General features: G+C 34.5%; 1 protein-coding gene across 1 annotated transcript in view; it reads right to left on the bottom strand.

Moving 5' to 3' along the window:
- Positions 1 to 214: 214 nt before the first annotated feature.
- LOC117791069 (IDLSRF-like peptide) overlaps positions 215 to 21,543 on the bottom strand; it is a 41,935-nt gene continuing 20,606 nt past the window's right edge. Inside the window, exons 3-5 of the mRNA XM_034630717.1 lie at positions 7,167 to 7,295; positions 2,761 to 2,959; positions 215 to 644 (exon numbers count right to left, since the gene is read on the bottom strand). Coding sequence (XP_034486608.1) covers positions 497 to 644; positions 2,761 to 2,959; positions 7,167 to 7,295 — 476 coding nt within the window. The 3' untranslated portion in view covers positions 215 to 496. The remainder of the gene's footprint in view (positions 645 to 2,760; positions 2,960 to 7,166; positions 7,296 to 21,543) is intronic.

The following is a 21,543-nucleotide window of genomic DNA, read 5'->3' as shown; positions in this document are numbered from 1 at the left end:
TGTTAATTTTCTCAAAATTTGACGAAGTTTTTAACACAAAACGAACTGAGAGATCGATTTAAAGACCGCAGAAGAATTGGGAGAAAGCTTTTGAAGATTTTAGACAGTTTTTTGCATAAATCCAAAATATTTCTTTTAACAAGTTTTGGTTTTTTTTTTCTTGTTTTTTTATGATTTTGCATTTTTTTTTTCCATATTTTTCTTGCATTGCATTGGTATTTTTTTTATAAAAAGTGGTTAAACTCAAAGAAAAGAAGCATATTTTAATATAGTAAAAGCATAAAACTGAAGAATATATTGTGATAGCATAGGAAAATTGGGAGAGTCTTGAGAAAATATTGTATATTGTATGTGTATTTTAGTGTATTTGTGTGTGTAACGGAACACCTTATTAATTGTTATAACTATCATAGGGTGCTCCGAAATATGAATAAAAACTTGGATTAATGGGTTGTGCGTGTGAATAATAAAATCCAGAAGCCGGATCAGGCGCTACTCAGTCAAGGAAACCAGTGTTGACTAATTTCTCCAAGAAGAACTTGACATCACCCAATTCAGAATCCTTAATGCCAAGCGATTTCAACATGCCCAAATCTCCATTTTCCACAGCCATAAAAACAGAACGCAAATGCTCCAAGTCGGATCTGCAAAGACATTTTTTGAAAGTTTCTTATTGTTTGTATATAATTGGATAAAACTAAAATAAATAACGTATACAGACAGTATATTTTTGAATCCAATCAGTATTTGATTAGGTAATATTTTTTTTAGCACTGTACTAAATAAAATTGGTAGCTCAACGTAAGAGATATCTTTCCAAACCAATAAATTGACATTTGATTGAATTTTAATAAGCAGAAAATATGTGAAATTGTGTATACTGCAATATATCCGATTTTTTTGTTTTCAAACAACCAATTTTATTCCACTAAATGATAAATTTTTAAAAAATTAAAGTTTATTCTTAAGACTTTATTCCACTGCTGAAATTCTCAGATATAGAGAGAGAGCTACGACTACACGTATAACTTGCTGCGTTGTATTTATAATTACTCGATTTAATTATTTAATCCCTGCTGGTGCCGTTATGCTCGTCGTTGTTTATATTGTTCTGAAACAAGACAATCGCGACAAAGACAACATTGCAATATATACAATCATATGCTTATCCTGTGCTCTTAAGCTCTCGAGTTGTAGAACTCTTCCATTCTCAAATTATTTTTTTCTACCACAAAGTGCTCTCCCTGTCATTCGCCCAAAAACTTTGGCCATGTGTGATAATTTGCGTTGATGAAATTTTGTAAATGCCGACAAAGTCCAGACAAACCTAGCACAAAGGCATGAGAATCTCTTTTATATATTTTTTTTTGCCTAATTTATCAAGCTGTGCGTGTGGGCCTTACGTGTCTAGTCTGTTCTACAATTACCTACACTCCACTTCATGGTGCTGTTTCATTGTTATTGCTCTCCATTTTGTGGTTAGTTTTTGTTGTACTTATTTAATGAAATTTCACCTTTATGTGTACGTAGGTAAGACAGGTCGGTTCTGTTCGTTAGATTGTGGCTTTCTGAGGGCGTTTTTCACATTTTGTACTTTATGGTCTGCTTTATAGAATTTGTTAATTGGATAAGTTAAACCTGCAGTCTACAGCATTAAAACTTTAACATAGAACGAACTGATAGCATCTTTAAAGCAGTATAGAAATTCCTTATTGAACCTTAGCATTCATAATGGTAGACATCTTAATTACTGCATATTTGCCTAAATTTGTTATTTCCCTCAATCAAAGAATCAATTACAAAATACTTAAAATGTATTAACTTATGGTAGGCGATTATTTTTAAATTTTATAGACATAGAATTGGGTTTCTAGAAAACTAGGAACTTAATTTATTACTTCAAGATATATGATATCAAGGCTTAAAATTGTTTTCTACAATAAATCATTCTTCTGGAGCCTAGAGAATATAGATATGAATTAAAACAATCAAATGGTCTGTGTTACACTTAAGTGAAAAGTACTTTGGCAAGGACAAACTTATATAGACCGCTTGGCTGAAGCATCTGTATGGAAATATAAAAACTTTATAGTGCTACAAGTTCCCTATGTTTGCCAGTGAAATGCATAAACTTGCTCGACACAGTATACAGAGTATATATATGCGGACAACTTTTAAAGCACAACTGTTAAAATGTCAAGCATACAGCCGAAATAAGCAAATAAACAAGAAAACAAAGACAAAAATGAAAATGAAATAGAAAAAGAAAAAGAGCGAAAGGCACGTAAAAGGGTGAGCATAAGATATATTAAAATTTCATAAAATGTTTGTGGCTGGCGACCGCAGAGAGATGCAAACACCGAGTAAAGGACAGACGCATAATTCAAGAGCAACGTCAAGGACGATGCTGGATGTTGTTCGAAACAAAAGGCCAGCAAACCGCAGAGTCAAAAGGGAAGGGGATATAGAGAGAGAGGCTGAAGGGAAAGGAAAGAAAATGGGGTAAAAACAGGACTCAAAGTCCACATACAAAGTAAAAATAGCTTTGGGTAATGTTAAGGTTATTTAAAGGCTTTCATTATTTATACTAGCATATTTTTGGTTACCAACTTGCTCGAGGGTTATGCAACTCGGGGCACTAAATAAAAATTTGCATACTTCATGCACGACAGCACAGGACTCAGTGTAAAACAAAAGGATTTTGTTCGTCAAACACAACGCTTGCGGCACCCTCGAGCAATTTGGGTTATCTGACCTTACTTCATTAGATGCAAAACGGCGCAGAAGTCCTCAATCGTTTGCGATTCACTCAAAGCGATTGCCACCGGCTCCACACCCCCCATCGGGGCAAGGGCATCACGTGCCTTGCTGCCAAATAGTTTCTCCAGATAATTGGGTCCATGTGAAGCGATTAAGCTTTGCAAAAAGGATGCCGTTTCCTCCACAGGCGGTCGCTTGGCTGCAATACAGAAAATAAAACAAGAATAATCAAGTTATAATTGAGTTCAAGCATGTGTCGAATTTCAGGTGAAAACGGGGAGACAGACAGAGCAACCAAACAATTATTATTTGTACATGTATTTTTCACGGTATCCTTACTCCTTACTACAACTGTGCAAGCTGTAAAAGTATCCCATCATTTTGTACTTTATTACTTCTGTAATCGATTTGATGTTCTTATTCATTGTGGTAATAAATTTTATTGCGTTTTTATCAGCCACTGTAATTAATTATTTACAAATTGAAATGGTTATAACATACATACAAGTGCGTACAAGCTTAAGCTTAAAAATTTGCTGGTCATTTAATAATTTATTTAATACTATTTTAGATATTTCGTTGGAAAAGCGTTAAAACAAGATAAATTCAACTTAAATACAGTTAAATTTACAGTGAAGTCCAGCACTTGTTCTTTTTTCTGTGTGTATAGCTAATTAATTTCAAATACTGTAAGATCTTTGTCTTTACTTTCTTAACTATCTTAACTTATTATCTTAACTATTATCTTAAAAAAAATTAATTAATGTACTTAAAAAAACTCATTTGAAAAGTTTAAAACTTAAGTTTCAACCATCATCTACCATATTATATATTCTGAATATTTCATTGCACACTACACAACAAATACAGTAAGTAAATAAAATCCCAATTTTATTGTGTTTATTAAAACTTTAAGGGTATTTCTATTTTATTCTTAAGGGATACTAAAAACAAATTCTCAGCCACACGTGACAAAACTTAGATGGGATGAACTCATTAATAATTCCCATGGGGAGAGAAACAGATTTGAAAATTCCTTGGACAATGGCAAGCGCTTTTAAATATTTAAAATTACATGCATGCTTGTTGAACAAGCGATTCAATATTAATGTCGTTACTTAGAACGAACCAGACCACAGGGCGTATGCTTGTTATTCAATTTATTTTCAAATGTTTAAGCACGTATTTTAAAGCTCAACTAAAGCATTTCTTTATTTGATTTCTTTTTTATTTCGGTCGAATTGAAAACGTTTATAGGTCAGTCAGTGAGTCATTCATTCACTCCGTCAGTCAGTCAATTGTTGGGTTTAAAAAATACAAAGGAAACGGCCCTTGTTGTCGGCTTTTAACCCAACTGGCTGCACTTTTGAACTCTAACCCCTGTTGAGACTCCTCCACACAGGCACACATATGCTGACGGTTGTTAGCATTTTTAATGGTTGCAAGGACACGTTAGTGTGCTTGTGTGTGTGTGTGTGTGTGTGTGTGTGTGTGTGTGGGTGTATATATGTCTGCGTTGATTCAGTTACTGACTGTATTTGTTATGCAAATGGCGCAGTTTGCAAGCATTTTTTTTTTTGTCTTCTTTTTGTTGCTTCTGAGTGAACATATCGCCTGGGAGCGTCACATTTATTTATACCACTGGTGTGCATGTGTGTGAGTGTGTGTCGCCTGTTTGCCTTTAACTTGTTACATATTCAAGCGATGTATATCAGCAGCTCAGATAAAGCAATGTTACATTAGCAGGCTTTTGCCTGCTGGCAGCCAGTCAGCCCTGGTTAGTCCCTTCGCAGCCCTGGTTAGCACTTACACTCTCCCCTAATGCTAACTTCTTTTTTTCGGTATTGTTAAAAAAAAAAGTATGCAAAATTATGTTAATTTCCCAGGAGAATTCGAGTGCAGCGCATTAAAAGTTTTTCGAAATTTTATTGCAGTTACTCCTTTTATTTACCACAATATATATTGCTTTTTATATGTGCACAGCATTGAAATTGGGGGTCCTTAAGCAGTTAGGGTATTCTCTAAAATATTCGCAGTATGGTAAAGAGCTTTTTGAAATTTTATAAATATATAGGCTGCCAACTACTGAACTTTGAAAATGGTTCAAACCATAGAGCGGGTATTGGTTAAGTTCACAAGCCGGCTTATAGACCCCTGAACCCAATGTTATAGTTCGAGTCACAGTTCAATATACAACAAAAAATATATAATTATTGCTTCAAATTGTCCATGACTTTTTAAATGAATTAAATTTTTTATGAAAAATAAAATAAATAAATTAAGAAATTTATTTTAAATGTATTTTATACATTTTTGAAAACGGAAATTGTAACATTTTTGAAAATTGTTTTTGCGTTGCTTTTGACCTATTTTAATATATACACAGAGCTTGGAAATGCAGCAATTTAACAGCTGACAAACATTTTAAATTATTTATATCTGGCTTAGCACATTTTAAATATAAAATATTCAATTTAAAACTTGTTATTTAATTTGGGTTAAATAGGCTCAGATTTTAATATTACTTGCAACATCTAAAGCTTAACATTTATAAGTTATGGAAAGATGTAGACAAGACGCTAATTATAATTCATTAATAATTACTTTTGCGGGTTCGTGTAACGCCAGCTGATGAGAAAATCTACTCTCAATGCTTCACTTACTGCTACTATAAATTAAAGCAACAATTGGCCGAACTGGAAGTTGGTAGATCTGTAAAAAAGGAGGCGGGAAACTGACAAACGGAAACTTGAGCCTGCCATTTAGCCTCCACACAAAGAGGAGTGAAATGAGAGAGAGAGCGAGAGTGAGAAAGCGTGGCACGCATAATTTATCAAAGACATTTGAGCCTGGTGCTATAACTGGCGACCACATCAGGGGGAGCCCGACACCTCCTAAATGATTTCATTGTCGAAAAATAGTTTTTTTTGCCTTCTTTCTTTCGTTTTCTTTTTGGTTGCGGCATAACAATAGCACACGGAAAATTTACGCCAGAGAGCGCTCGAATTTGCCCTGTGGCCTTTTCTTTGTCCTGGCAACGTAGTCAAGACGGAGTCGCCTTTGCTTCCCATTTCCCATATCGCTGGCATTTTCCCTTGCCTTCTGACTGGGTTTCAGTTTTCAGTCAACTGAATTGTGGCAATTAGTGGTAACAATTTGCTGTTTGCTTAAAGTTCCTCCTGCCATTTACTTGCTCAGCTATCTCTGTCACGCTTTTCTCCCACTATTCTCCCACTTTTCTCCCACTTTTCTCCCCGCTTTTATATTTTCCCAACCACCAAAAATTAGACGCACAATTTGCCCATTGTTTGTTTAATGACTGTGTGGGATTTTAAATTTATCTTTTTACTCCTTAGGACATGGTTATAGGCCAAGAAATATTTTAAGCCACACAACAATTGTTAAGTAAATTTATGACACTGCTGCAAAATTAAACGAAGTTAATAATTGGTAATTTATTCTATTATTTTAGACATTTATAATTACTTACTTTAAACAATGCATGCATTTAATTAAGTTTAAGTTTGTTTGGATTGCATTGTATAGTTATTAAGAGAGATTGTATTTCCATTTTTTTTATTAAACTACTTTATTAAACAATTCTAACATTACTTAACTAATGATTAACGTCTTACAAATTACAAGTATCATAGGAAAATCAACTGTGAACTATTTTAGAGCCTACTAGCATTTCTTTACCTTATATACGGCCAGACAACAGACAACTGTCAGTTATTGTCGGAAAGTTTGTGGCATGTTTTACACATCAAAAACTCGCCAGAAACTTACAAAGTGCAAAATGGACGACAAAATTGAAACTTTTTGATTTACCAGAAAAACTTTGCTGCTGTGCGGCTAATTTGATTAGATTCAAGCGAGCAGCAAACCAAAAAGAAGTAAAAGAATAAAAGTAAAAGTTGTGCAGAAATCTTGAAAAGTGCAACATCGTGTTAAAAATTCAACTCGGTTGTCCATTTGTTGAGTCTGCTTGCTGGCCATGTTAGTCATTTGTGCCCTTGACATATCGCACACAGATACAGACAAATGCATGTGAATGTTACATACATGTGACTAACAGGCTTAATTGAAATTCGGTCTTTAATTTCCTGTTCGCCTTTCTGACAGCTTTTTGCCAATGCCAAGATAGATGCCTGATGGGAAAACTGGTTTCTGAATCGTTAAATGAAATTTTGTGCCATGTTTTTGATGACCTAAGGGCCAAAATTGTTTGGCATTGAATACGCCAAGACATCAAATGTGGGAATTAATTGTATCGAGTTGAACAGTTTGCAAATGAAAGGCCTTGCTTGTGGCCAACTAGTCGTTTGCGTAATTTAATCGATGTTGCCAAATCGGGCGGAAGGTACAAAGTGAAAATCAATCATTATTCTACAGTTTGAGCTTACCCGCTGTGCAAAGACGCATATCCTCATCGTAGCCATCGGAGCAATCGGGCGCACCATCGCATAAATATTGTATGGAAATGCAATTACCATCGACGGGGCACTTGAATGGCTCGTACGCATGACAGGGTTCTGCAATTAAAGAGAGAAGAGCAAAACACCATGAAACGACCATAAATGGAAACCTCCTGATTTAAAAAGATCTAAGAAATGTCGAATCACAAGTTAGGGAAGTAATTAATGAAAGCTTTAAGTGTGAACAAAAGTGAAAAAAAAGGTATTGCAAGAAATAAAATGAGTTAATGCTTCGATTTTCACTGTACGATTGTATGTTTATTTGATATTTATTGAATGAAAGAAGCTTATATTTTATTTTATTATTTCAACAAAAATATTTATATGAAATTCTTGTGCGACTCAAAGAAATGTATCATAATTTATGAATTGAATTTAATCAATTTAAAAAAGGATATAATAGAAAATTATAAAAACAATTTAGTAACACTTTCAGGAAAATATTTGAAAATGTATTTAGCTTAATACCATGTATTTAAATTTTTTTTTGGAAATCATAAATATATTCAACATGTCAAATATTTACATAAATCCCTCTTGATCTTCTCTCTATGTGGTATACTCGTAACCCAAAAAACCCAAAGCATTGTAATCGCATTTGTGATTGTTAAGCGGATTTGTTATCCAAGCAAAACAAATAAAAATCCATTTGTATTTTTATTTGCCATTTTACTTGTCAACATACATATATTGCTTAGTTGTTTTATTTTGTTTTTATTTTCATGCAGGTATGGAGTATACATATATTTTAATGACATGCAATGTTTTTCACAGCATTTTAACGATTACGATTCTAGAAAATTGCAGTAAGTGTCTGATTGCTACTTATGCAAGCATTCTCTATAGTTTTATTTTACTTTTTTCACACCACATTTCTTGCTTCCACATTATCTTAATATTCATCCCTTTCTACCTACAATTTATTAGCTAATAGCTGAATAAATTTGAATTGTAAAAGCAATTTCAGCATGTTGACGTTATTTATGCTATTCTTGTGAAACTTGCAAAGAACAACAAAAAGAAGAAGAGAATAAGTTGCACCTTAACTTTAATAGAAAAAATGTCAAGTGCCAAGATGGCTTTTAGCATTCTGATAAAGTTTTTATTTTTTTTTCTTAATTTTTATATAAAATTGATATAAACTTGTGCAGGAGAAATGCTCTATATAGGGCAGGTAACTCTTAGCTATAATGTTGTAAGCATCCCTTTTACGAGCTAAAACCAAAAACCGCACATAACCGTAAAGCAAAAAAAGGGAAAACCACAGCAGAAAACCAAATGTCGAAAAGTAAACGTCTTTCAGCGGGTTGCATTAAAGCCAGACAAATGAACATAAATACCTAAACCAGACACACACCCAACACGGTGTGAATTACACACACGCACATAAACGGCATATTTTTGGTGAAAGCCAAAAGAAAGCTTTTCTCATTGCTTCTTTCCGGAGAGACCGCCACGTGTCTGTCAAAAAAAAAAAAAGAAAACAATTTGCGCAGCTAAAATAAAAACTCGGGCGCAAATTCAGAGTCAAAACACAAAAGATACGAAGAAAATAACAAACAATACAAAAAAAAGAGGAAAAAAAATGGAAGAAAAACAAGTGAAAATTAAAATACCAAATTTTTGAGCTGCGCACATACACATTAACAAATGGTTAGGAATATAGGAAAGGAAAACAAAAAAAAAACACTGCAAAAGGACAACAATAAATTCAATTAACTTTCGCCTTGTTTGGGTTTTATTTTGATTTCACTCTTCGCCTCTGCACTTCTCCACAAATGGAGGCGTAACAGAAAATGGCGCCAGCCTTCGCATCGACAGCTAATGCGCATTTAACGGGATTTTATGAACAGTGAAAATTTGTGTAAAAAAAACGAAGCAGAATGAAGAGAAAAGGCAAAAACAATTTGAAAAATGAAAATAAATTAATTGCGCTGATTGCCTGTTAATGTTTTTTGTGTTTGCCTTTCGCATTACACAATTACACGAACATTTTTGATCCTACATCTTACACCCTGCTCAAAATTTAAAATATGGGTATTTTCAGCTTACATAGCTTTCTGTGTGTGTATTTGTCTAGAGCGTATCTCTTAGTCTAGCATACTTCATTCTCTCATTTATTTTTATTAATTGCTTACATTAATATTTATTTTGTAAACATGTTTTTATTTTGTTGTTTTTACTGTCAGAAATGTATATTTAAATTAATTTCACGTTTGTAATTAATTCAGATTTCATTAAAAATAAATAATTAATTTGCAATCAATTTGTTGTTAAATTAAAGACATTGGAAAACTTTAAAAGAAAGAATATTTTGTATTCAATTTAAATTGTAGATATTATTTTATTTAAATTGTTTTCAGCTAAATTCAGCCAAAATTTCGTAAAATATACACCAAACGGTGTAAGATAACTCAAATCAAAGACGATAATTAGTACGATAATTTAACCGATTTTCTTTATTTACAGTCCGCTTACCATCATTAAGCAATCAAATACTTAGGTAATTATTTAAAAATAATATTGAAAATATATTATTGAAGCAAACATGATAATAAGAGTAGGGCTTAAAGCAATTATATAAACATTTTTTTTATTGGGTTGCCAAAGAAAATTTAGTGCTTCTTTGGAGCAACAAAGTACAAGTATTTATCTCGGGAATCGACGTAAAAGCGATTTTAGGTGTGAGCATAAAACGTTTTGACAACCCTCCCAATAAATGTAAGTCTATTGTCATTTTTTTATTGTGCCCAGAACGTTTTGACCTTTTCTAACAACATGATCAACAATTTGGATGCGATTTCTTCACATATTGCCAAGCACGCACAATGAAGCAAATCATCATTCAGTTGGCAACTGTCGAGTATTCGCAATCCTTAAAGTACACGTACTCGTAGCGAACTTGTTTACTTGCCGAGTGAATGAATTATGGTTACTGCTCCCTAGGCTTGTCAATTATCACGGCCCTTTGGGTGCATAAATTCCAATTGCTCCAACATCAAATGCTAATGAATAGCTCGCGGCAGTCTGATAAATTGTTTCAGTTTATTTTCTTTTTTGGAAAATTTGGCGTACATTGACAGCGCTAGAAAATTATGTAGTCTAGTGTGTGCAGCTAGGCGTATTTGTGATAAAAGGCCAACTGTCTTGACAGCCATGAAATTATAGGCCCAGCGTACATTGACATTCCACCAGACAGGCTTAGAGGTTAAATGACCCAAATGTTTAGCTAAATGGTAGATAAAGAGTCTCTTGGTATTCAAAGTGGGACTAAGTAGTTAGTTTTCAGTTAGTTTTGATGTTACTAGGTGTGAAAATTAGAGTTCTCGTATATAGAGTATAAAGAATGAATATTTTTTTTTAATTACCTTTAACTTTCAGTGATTAATTTGTATTTAATACTGTTTAGTAGTTTCTTTCTTATTTATAAATCAAATAATTTTTCAAAAAGGAACTGAAAGTTCAAGTTTAAGACTTAAGAAAAAGACATACGAATTTAATTTAATTTAAGCAAACTGTTTATAAATAAATATACTTTAAGAATAGACAGGTTAAAGACTTGTAGACTAATTTTCATTCCATTCTATCTCGAATTTCGTTTTCAAATAGAGTTCACAACTCTATTCATTGAACAAAGCACATCTGTGCAATGAACTGTCTAAGCAAATAATGCAGAGCAAAGAAAAATATCTATTTGTCTGGCTATAAGAAAAGCTTTAAATTTCATTGCTATATTTAAGTTGCCTTCAACCTAAATCAACAAGTGCGCACAAAAGTAGGCAATATAAATGTTACTTCCCCCAAATAGTTACTATTTGTCTACTTAAACACATAACAAACATAGACACAGTAAAGCTTTACAAAAAAACAGCACTGACTTAGGTTTTTGCCTGGACATGAAATATTTTTTGGAAAATTCAACACAGCAATGAGTCTGATGGTGATAGTTATGTAAATGAAATGGTAATGGAAATGTTGCTGAAACTGAAACAGCAGCTGAAGCTTAAGCCGAAATTGGTTGGCTGGTTGCCAGTGAATGTTACTCTTGCTGGTGCTGATGGTGGTGCTGTTGTCGTGGCACTGTACACTTAATAAATGTTGCATAAATGTCAAAGACTAAGGGGCGATACGCACCTGTAGCCTTACCATATCAGAGGCTGTTGCTGTGCTCTGTTGTGAAGAATATTAAGCATGTCACACAATGTCCGAGAAAACATAAAAATAAAAGCCAAAATAGCATTTTGTGCTAAGCACTGAACGTGTCGGGCGACGAGATAGAAAAAAATGGAATTGAAATGGAAGCTGAGACGAAGACAAAGGCGACAAAGTTAGGTAGAATTCTATATGATTTTGTTGCTGGCTTAAATTGAGGTCAGCTGACAGTGTCTTACGGAGTAAAAATGTGTTGACATACGGGGCGTATGCGCAATATGTGTCCTTTTTAATATACGCCTGCCAATTGCAGCTTACCTGACTCACGCAATTGTCAAGGTGTGTTCTCTCAGTTGAATATGTAATATGTGGCAAGCTGGTGTGGATGCCACAGGCGAATATATTAATCCTAGTTTGGCGCTCAGTCAATTACTCATCTGACTAGACTTCATTATGGCAAAGAGTTGCAAAGGAAATACAATAATGACTCATCGAATTTCGGGAGGAAAACGAACCCTATTCAACAATAAAAGAAGTACAAGCAAATTCTAGAGCAACCCAACATGACGTATACGTAATATAAACTAAATAATTATATACGCTCGCACCCACACTTTTACACACTCTCACACACACACCCTTGGGTAAGAGTATACTTATGAAAATTACTTTCCTTCCGATCTATGTTCTTGCAGGACAGGTTTGTCCTGTACGAGAAACTAGTTTGATTGCATATAACTAATTGTTTTGCTTATAAATTAGCACATTTGTATGCAGTGCCACGTTCGGAACGACAATACTGACGTAATTTATTATAGCACCCGGAGACATGCATCTTCTGTTAGACACATAGCCAGATACACACACTACTACATATACATTATTGCCAAGGCTTTCGTACAAACATGTTGATTTGTTTCAGTCGCTTTGAATTGAATGTGCTAATGGCACGAACTATGTCTTGATTAAGCCAAGTTGGAGCTGAGACGATTTCTATTATTAAACATATATGTACTGGGAATTGTAGCAAAGTGCATTTGCATCAGCATTTATTATTTGCACAGTTTGTAGCTTATAGTCAAATGGGTGAAAGACTTAAGAATGTGTCTTATTTACCATGAAGAGCACAATCAAATACCCAAGTGAATTATGTTTTTATTGAAATGTATTTCAATTGGTTCGTTCATACTCAGAGCTTTAAGAGCTAAAGATACTAAAGTATCTTCAAATTGTTTACTCAACTTGTTTGTTTTCTTACTATTAAAATCGAAAATAGACTTATAACATGTCTTATAACCAATTGAAATACATTTCAATATAAACTAAAGATTTGCGGAAAACTGTAGAGTACACTTTTTTGGTAGACACAATTAGACACATTTACTTTGCTTAACTATAGAGCTGAGCTCTGACCTATTAAACTTTACGACAACGACAATGCTAACCACTTTAACCAACTAAATATTTAATAAACAAGCAGAGACATATTGCGTATACGCTACATTGTCCGAATATATCAGCATTCACACATTATCCGATGGCCAATGTCTCTACCCACATATAAATACGAATATAATTAAAGTTAATTGGTTTAAGTGCATGTGTGGCTGTGTGTGTGTAATTGAGATTTTATAGCACAATATACAGTTACCAATTCCAATTATAAATTATTGTCAAGGCTTTTAATTAATTAAATTATCTGAACATCGCTGCAGGTGCTCTATCTAAATATTAAGCTAATAATAGATTCAGCACTGTTTAATTAACCAATTAACTCAATGGCTAAACTAATATCAGAGTCAACTAGAAAATATCTTAGCAAATGCTCTACAAATTTGAATTTGATTACAACATCAACATTATTTGCTTCCAGTCTTCTTACGTAGCCTTGCCATAACCGGCGTATACGTAATACATGTCAAGTTAGCTTTACCTATCCATCTGTTTGCCACATGCCACATCAGGTTTAATTTGCATTTGACATCTCCAGCTTAGCTGACTCATTCTATTGCCAAGGTGTCGCATGTAACTTCATTTTTTTTTAATCGAAAAAACAATATAAAAAATATATAAAAACTACAATTTCAAATGAAAGATTTTTTGCCTTTTATTGTTGGAGCTCCATTTCTATAGATTTGCACGGTGTAAAAAGCGTGAAAACATTGGGAAATACTATGCCATAAATTTTGCACTTTTATTGGCGTTAGCCTCGTAAAAAGTGCATTTGTGAGAATGCCACTATAAATTCTGGAAAATATGTATGCATTTGGAGAGCGTGTGTGAAATATTGTAAAAGTACATACAATCACATATTATATTTTCTAATAGTTCACCCGGATGTGTGCAGAACTAATGCAATTTGTACGATGTGCTTTAAAAGGAAGCAAATTGCATACTAACAATAAAAAAAACCCATGGAAAATATGGAATAGGCGTTAATATTATGCTCAAAATTTAAAGCAATGTACAAAACATCTTATTTAACTTAAAAATCTCAGTCAATTTTCTGCCGATTAACTAGAAGAGCATAACTAAAAGATCTTGAGTCTATATAGGGTTAAACATATTAAGTATCCGCCATGTGACTGCTGTTATTTGCATTTGCATCAAGCTGAGTGGGCACTTTATATTCCCGTTTGTAATTTGTTGACGGGAAATGAACCGGAAGTTGTGCACATCATTAAGTTGTAATGCAATTTCCACCTGCATTTTTAAGTTATTCACCGGCCAGGAAAAATCATGAATACAAATATTATGCAAATTTTTCTTTGCCGCAGGCGAAGCAGAACTTTAAATAAAATTGAATGACTGTGAAAGCCTTTGAGAAAGCTAAGCTAATGGTTGACTGATCAAACGAAAGTACGAGTATTATTATTGAATGAATACAAAAAAATATAATCCGATTTTTGTTATGTTTTTAAGATTTCTAACTAGTTTTGAGATTAAAAGTCAATATTTGTTTAAGCTTTGCTTCTAAAACACAAGCAATTAAATATGTTTTCTTAATAAACCATCACAGCTTACACTGGCAAGCAAATTCAGTTCTTCAAGCGAACGTTGGCTAAAACCAAAGTCGGTTAAGCGAATTCCCCAAAAAATTCGTTACTAGCAGTTGCCAATGGCATTCTGTGGAAGGCAACCGAAAATTTTTCCACCACAATTCGTTTATTCTCTTTCATTTTTGCGGTTGCTTTTCGGCATCGTTCAACACGCAACAGACAAAACAATGTCATTAAAGTGAAATAGACGAAGAGAAGTAAACACTACGGTCCGTCTGTTCGTATGTCTGTCTGACAACCTGTCTGTCTGCCTCGCCTTTCATTTTGGTGCCAAAAGAACGCCCCAAAAATATTCAGAAAATGTCTGAGCGACCATGTGTCAGTGGCTGCAATCAAACAAACAACACACAAGTACCAATACATAAACGCACACACAGAAAATTGTTCATTGCCATTGCCTCGTTTTCGGGTTGGTTATGGTTTGTTATGGGTTGCAAGTTGGCGTGTGGCATCGGTGGCATATGCTAACAATGAACAAACTACACGACACGATATAGCTTACTATAATGTATATATAGATACACACACATTTACATATACACACGCGTAAACAGTCAAAGTTCTCATTAAACGAAAATAAATGTAATTCACTTACTATAACTACAAATTTACAAAATCATATGTAAATTTGGTGGTATTTGTTTAACGAGCACATCGCTATTAGCTTTAGTATCTAAAATGAGTTGTTTGATTTACCAAAGCTTACAACTGAGAATTAAACTAAATGAATGGCTGTTAAAATGGTTTAGAATTTCACTTTTGTGAAAATATTGCAATTAAATGTCGAATTTCAGCGAAATTGATAAGAGCAAATATCAACAACACAATTGAAAAATACCATTATCCTTAGTTATAGGAGATTTGACCTTCATACTTATATTTTATGAGCACAACTAACTCCATGTATCTAATTAAAGCACAAAATTAAAGTCCAATAATATTCTGCAATTCTCTTAATCTTAAAGCCACAGGATATTCAAATTAAAATAATTATTTAAAGTATATCAAATGTCTTTATCGTTTCTAATTCCAATTTTTAAGCTAAAGAGGATAATTAATGAAAATATGTGTTATGTGTTGGCCATAATCGATATTTACTTCAAAATACTATACTACAAGCTGTCTGATTTAATCTCGCAGTTTGTTTGAATTAAAGTAATCAGCCAAACAAGACTAAATAAGCTTAGCTCAACTCTGTATTTCAAATGCTTACTCAATGTTTATATTGACAGGATATACAAATAAAACTTCAATGATCAACTGCTGTGTGTGTCAACTGCTTTCTGCTCAGTTTCACATGCAACAATGTGTAACAAAAACACATACAAGTTTTTAGAGAATTAAGTGTTATATATCCTAAAACGACAAGTGACTAAACACGATTGATGTTAAGCCCAACAACTCACTCGAAAAAAACATTTTGGAGGCACCTGACAGACACTCTGACTATTTGTCTCTTTGTCCGAATAAATGTCCATTAGCGTTGGCTTTTTCGTTGGCAAAAAAGGAAGTCATCAAATTGGTGGAATTTCCGTTTCCTGCTTTTACTATAATGCCATGTTTGTCAACTTTTTTCGTTTCGTTATCAAAGCAAATTAAAGACAATTCCACTTGTTTGCACCTAACGTGAATAACAAACATATAAATATATTTTATTATTTAGTATCTGGTACAAAGTCATTTCAGTGTTCATAAAGTTCTTCTAAATTGTCATAAAAAAACACATTCAGTGGTCGTTTACAGTTCGTAACGAGTCAAGTTGTCACTGAATTTAATGAACTTAAAGTCGTCTTCATTTTGCCTTGACCGACTTGGGTTGCAAGTAGGTAAATATTTAATTACCTGTCCCACAAAACTGTGGCATAAATACCATTTTGCAAATGTCAGAGACGTTTCTGTGCTGACTTGTGGCTTGACAAGGTCCTTGCCTTGTCTTAGTGACACATTTGTCGGCCATTTTAATTGGCCGTCGGCCGCAAAGGCCAAATGATATGCAGAAACTTGTGTTCTGACCTTGCACTTGGGCTGCAAGCACGTTGCAACTGTAATAATGCTTAAATAATTACCACTTGAGTCGTTGCCACACACAACAAAATATGACAATTAAGCCACGTCCAGAAGAACATGGCGAAAGACATGAAAAAAATAATAAATGCGCTGACATAAAACCCATGGCAGAATGAGACAAGCCAAGTCTGCAGTTATTTAAGTCAAGTCCGCTGTGGACAACGTCATCATCATCATAATAATGCCTTTTAAGTGCAGGCAATTAAAAATAATGCAAAGTCTAAGCTTAAGCTTAACTGACTTTACAGTGCTCAATGAATAATCTGGCGTCTTTAGCGACACTGAAAATATCTTAAATATGATATTTAAAGTCCGATTTTAAGGCTAAGTTTGAGCCAAGGTACGGAATTCCCGTGCGGAAACTTTAAGAGGCTAAGCAACACTTCCTAAATGACAAGACATTACCGGCTGGCTGGAAATTAATGAGCGATAATCATGAAAAATATTTGGCTTTTCCCCCAAATAAAACAAACGGAAAATGCACATCAAGGGAAACAACAAAACACAGGCAACTGCCTTGACTCGAGTTTGTATTTACGCACGTATTTGCCGATTCCTGCGGTCTCAGGAGCATTCATTTGAATTAGGCGCCTAATTGAAAGCTCGTTAAGCCCTGCAAGTTGTTGTTGTTACAGCTGTTGTTGTTCTTGTTGTCATTTGTTGTAATTGATAAACGAGCAAACATTCGTTTTGATTAACGCCAGACGACTAGAGCTTACTTTTAGACAAAGTCTACATTAAATATTATGCATACGCCATGTTGTCTAGCCTGGAAAAGTAAATTCATTTGCTGCAAACTTAGCAAACAAATATATTTGCTGGTGAACTTTTCGGAAGTGTCACCTGCGCGTAATCACACACCTCAATAAGCCAATTACAGACTTTTGTTATTTTCCGGACTCATTTTGCCATTGTTGGTTTCTCCGTTTGCATTTTGGAGGGAAATTAAATGCTTCTTTGACATTTAATGCTCCAGAGGCAACAAGTTTGCGACGCACTTTTGTGAACTTTGCAGGATAATCATCAGAATGATGACGATGTTAAGTAAATGTGAAAGGTATTCGGTTGCCTGTTTCTCAGTGACTAAGCAGCCGCAAAGGTACGAAATGAGCTAATCCTGTTAAGGCTGTCTGTTAAATGCAATTTATAAACTTCCATATTAATATTATTTAAATATTTGTGAAGCCACTGTCAATATTTAAAGTGATGTCAAATGTTTTTCAGTCTGATTAATAAAATTCATGTAAGGCATGTCAATCAAAATAGCTGCAATCTTTTGGCTTTATTTTAAATATATTTTCAGCAGCCGCTTTATAAGCCAACCGACTGCTTATTTCAGACACACCCACACACACACACACAGACAGACAGTATAACGATAAAATTTGGCACTTTCCCTTTGTCGGCTTAACGCCTTACATTTGACTATCTCATGACAATGCTGCAAACAATTCTGCAAGCAATGAAAAAAATGAAAATAAGCCGGATGTGAATATGTAAATTAAATCTAGACAGAGAAACAAGTAACAGCCACTCGTTGATGGCGATGAAGCGGTGCACAGGTGCGATAAGGTAAATGGTAGCACAACAGTTGATAAATTATTTATATTAAATCGTTTGCGTGAATCGCAATGTTCTTTAAGCCTGCCTGATAACAATGTACACACTCGCAAACATACATTTGTGCTCTGATCCTGCCCCCAGCAACAACCAAATTGATGGTACCAGCTAACAGCTTAGAGCACCAGCTGCATTCGGATTCCCGTCGACCATAATCGACCACCCGCAAAAAATGTAAATATCAAATATTTACTCATATGTGATGCGTGTAGGAGGTTTTAAATCTGACGGGAAAATTACCAAACGAATATTCATTAATAAATGAAATGCTTGGAGCTGGTTTCATTGTTATTTCCTCGCTCAAATAATATTTTAACATATTTCCAGCTTGACTAAAGACTGTGCAAAAACGATGTGGTTTTTAAACATCAACGTAACTGTATTTTGTTAATATGCTAATTTTAATACTTGTTTAATTTTGAATTAATTTACGTTTCATTTTTTTATAAGCCCCTTTTTTAATAGGTTTTCTTAATATGTATGTGACATATAAACTTTCGAAAATTTCTTATTACAAATTATACATAAATAAAGCTCAATTATAGAAGAAACTAATGCGAGTCTGTACAACATAATAAAGGAATTGTTTGCATTTGAAATTGCACCCAAAATTCTTGTATGTTGTTATATGCTCTAATAAAATATTTGACTGTAACAAACTGTGTATAGTTTTTATTTTAATCGTATTATATTCAGCCGATGTTTACTGCACTTTCGTCAATTGATTTGATATTTGAAACACAGCTGTGCAATTTGTGATGCCTACTTTTGGGGCATGAGATATTGGCTCCATGGAAAGGCATTTTAATATTTATGACAAATTCATTCAGCCATAAGCAAATCAATCAATCAATTGAGTTTGGCGATCAACTGCGTCACAGCGCCAACAAAAACGACAATAGCCACGCCCACCTTGTTGATGACTATGTGAAAGCCCAAAGGGAAAGCAAGCTGTCTGACGGTGTGTCAAATTGCGTGCCAGTCACCAGCTGGTCGACAACCCTTAACAGATTTGTTCGTGTATTTATCATATCAATCCAAACATCAGATAGGAATTCGTATTTTGCACATCATCCTTCGTGTTTCTCGCCTAAATTTAACGTTGGCCGCACATTTATCAGGCAATTACCGCCACGCTTAATTTATGGCGCCGACAAATCCGTCAATTTGTTCTCCAATCCTTCTTCTTCATTTGTTTTCTCTACGGCCCTCATTAAATATTTTTTAAACAGACATGCTCACGCCTAATAAATCGCTTTAGCATTTTCCAATGCCGTTTCGATATTCATCTGATTGAATTACGTTAAATTCAGCTTTAGGCTTTTTTCATACTTAGTTTTTTTTTTTTTTTTGCATGCCTTTTGATTGGCCTACTTAATGGCTTTGTAATGATTTTCGTTATTAGCCTCGGGACCTGACGAAAACAAGTATCTTTCGTTGCGCTCGCTGGTCCCCATTAAGCGATGATAGAACTTAGATAACTCCCCATAAGGTTACAGCAATTTGTTTTGGCCCCCGAAGCACCCACTATTGCCAATTAAGTGTATCGCCATTTGTCATTGAGGATTAGTAAGGTTAGTCGACAATGTCGTATTGATTTGACATTACCATTCCTGCGGGCCTTTCATATGTGGCCCAATATGTTGGCAATGTGGCAAACCTTGTGATATGTACAAATAGTCGGACAAATTAGAAATCAATACAATCACAAATTTTGTGCTTAGTAAAGTTTCTTTCTTATATTGGTTTTGTAATCCTACTGATTAAAAATAATTTAACATTTGCTAATTGTGCTATTATTATAGCTATAAGTATTTGTTATTAGCTTGTTTATTAATTTAATTGGAATTTTCTTTAATTTATATCTAGAAATAACAATATGATTAGCGTTAGCATTAGCACTAGCATTAGCATTAGCATTAGCATTAGCATTAGCATTAGCATTAGCATTAGCATTAGCATTAGCATTAGCATTAGCATTAGCATTAGCATTAGCATTAGCATTAGCATTAGCATTAGCATTAGCATTGGCGTTAGCATTAGCATTAGCAGCATTAGCATTGGCATTAGCGTTGGCATTAGCATTAGCGCTTAGCATTAGCATTGGCATTAGCGTTGGCACAGCATTGGCATTGGCATTAGCGTGGCGTTAATTGGCATTGGCATTGGCATTAGCATTGGCATTGGCATTAGCATTGGCATTAGCATTGGCATTAGCGTTGCATTAGCATTAGCATTAGCGTTAGCGTAGCATTGGCATAGCGTGGCGTGGCGTGGCGTTAGCGTGGCATTAGCATTAGCGTTAGCATTGGCATTGGCATTGGCATTGGCATTAGCAATAGCATTAGCATTAGCATTAGCATTAGCATTAGCATTAGCATTAGCATTAGCATTAGCATTAGCATTAGCATTAGCATTAGCATTAGCATTAGCATTAGCATTACCATTACCATTACCATTACCATTACCATTACCATTACCATTAGCATTAGTCAATATAATTAGCATTAGAACTAGCAATTGCACAAGATGTCATTTCTTTTGTATTAATATTTCAGTTGTTAGCGTATTTGTTTTTATTAATTTACTGGTGAGCTTATGCAAAACTTACTATATTCCCCTAAATAATTTCAATACCATTTCTTAAGAGCTTAAGCGTTTATCTTTGTATAATATTAAGCGCACATGACCTGCAGAAGTTTCGTAAGGAAGCCAAGCAGCTTATGCAAAATTCGCTTTTCACCTCTAGTAAGTTCTGGTAAATTCCGGCACGAGTGCAACAAAATCTAATAAAAAGTTACGCCTTAACCCTTTGCTGAGCTGTATACACATAGGTAGTAAGTGTGTTTCAGCTCTGCTTAAAGTCCAGCTCATCTGTGGCAAGAAACCGTTTTAGCTCCCGGCAACGTGTTGCCATGGCAAAAGTCATAAATGAAACCAACGCCTGCACGTTGAAACTTGGCTTAAATCACTGTGACCACTAATAATGGAAAAACAACAGGGTGAAAGAGAGAGAGAGAAAGGAAGTGAATACATTTTAAAGCAAAGCCAGCGCAATACTGCGAAACTCATAAAACTCGAGCAATCGCGCATAAATCTCCAACAGACAAAATGGCCCACTCTTGTTGTTGTAGTTCTTCGTGTTGTTGTCTGTGGCATGCAAAAGTTTTGCAGACGATGTCGGCCGTATTGGCATTCGCCAACAATAAAAGTCAATGGTGCACAACGCTCGAAATCGCCGTGAATATAGAAAGGACAGCAGGGGGATAGCAGGGGTCAGAGAGTGGGTGGGTCAGATGAAGCCGGCGCGTGTATCAAGTAATGGATCCTAAGATTGGGTATAGAAATACAAGCCTGACTCCACAACATCAGGCAGGTGTTTTATGGTTTTTGAGTGGCCATCCAGG

Source organism: Drosophila innubila (genome assembly GCF_004354385.1).
Source record: "Drosophila innubila isolate TH190305 chromosome 3R unlocalized genomic scaffold, UK_Dinn_1.0 2_E_3R, whole genome shotgun sequence".
Lineage (NCBI taxonomy): Eukaryota > Metazoa > Arthropoda > Insecta > Diptera > Drosophilidae > Drosophila > Drosophila innubila.
The sequence above is the reverse complement of the archived record's forward strand: the minus strand, read 5'-3'. Positions and strand labels throughout refer to the sequence as shown.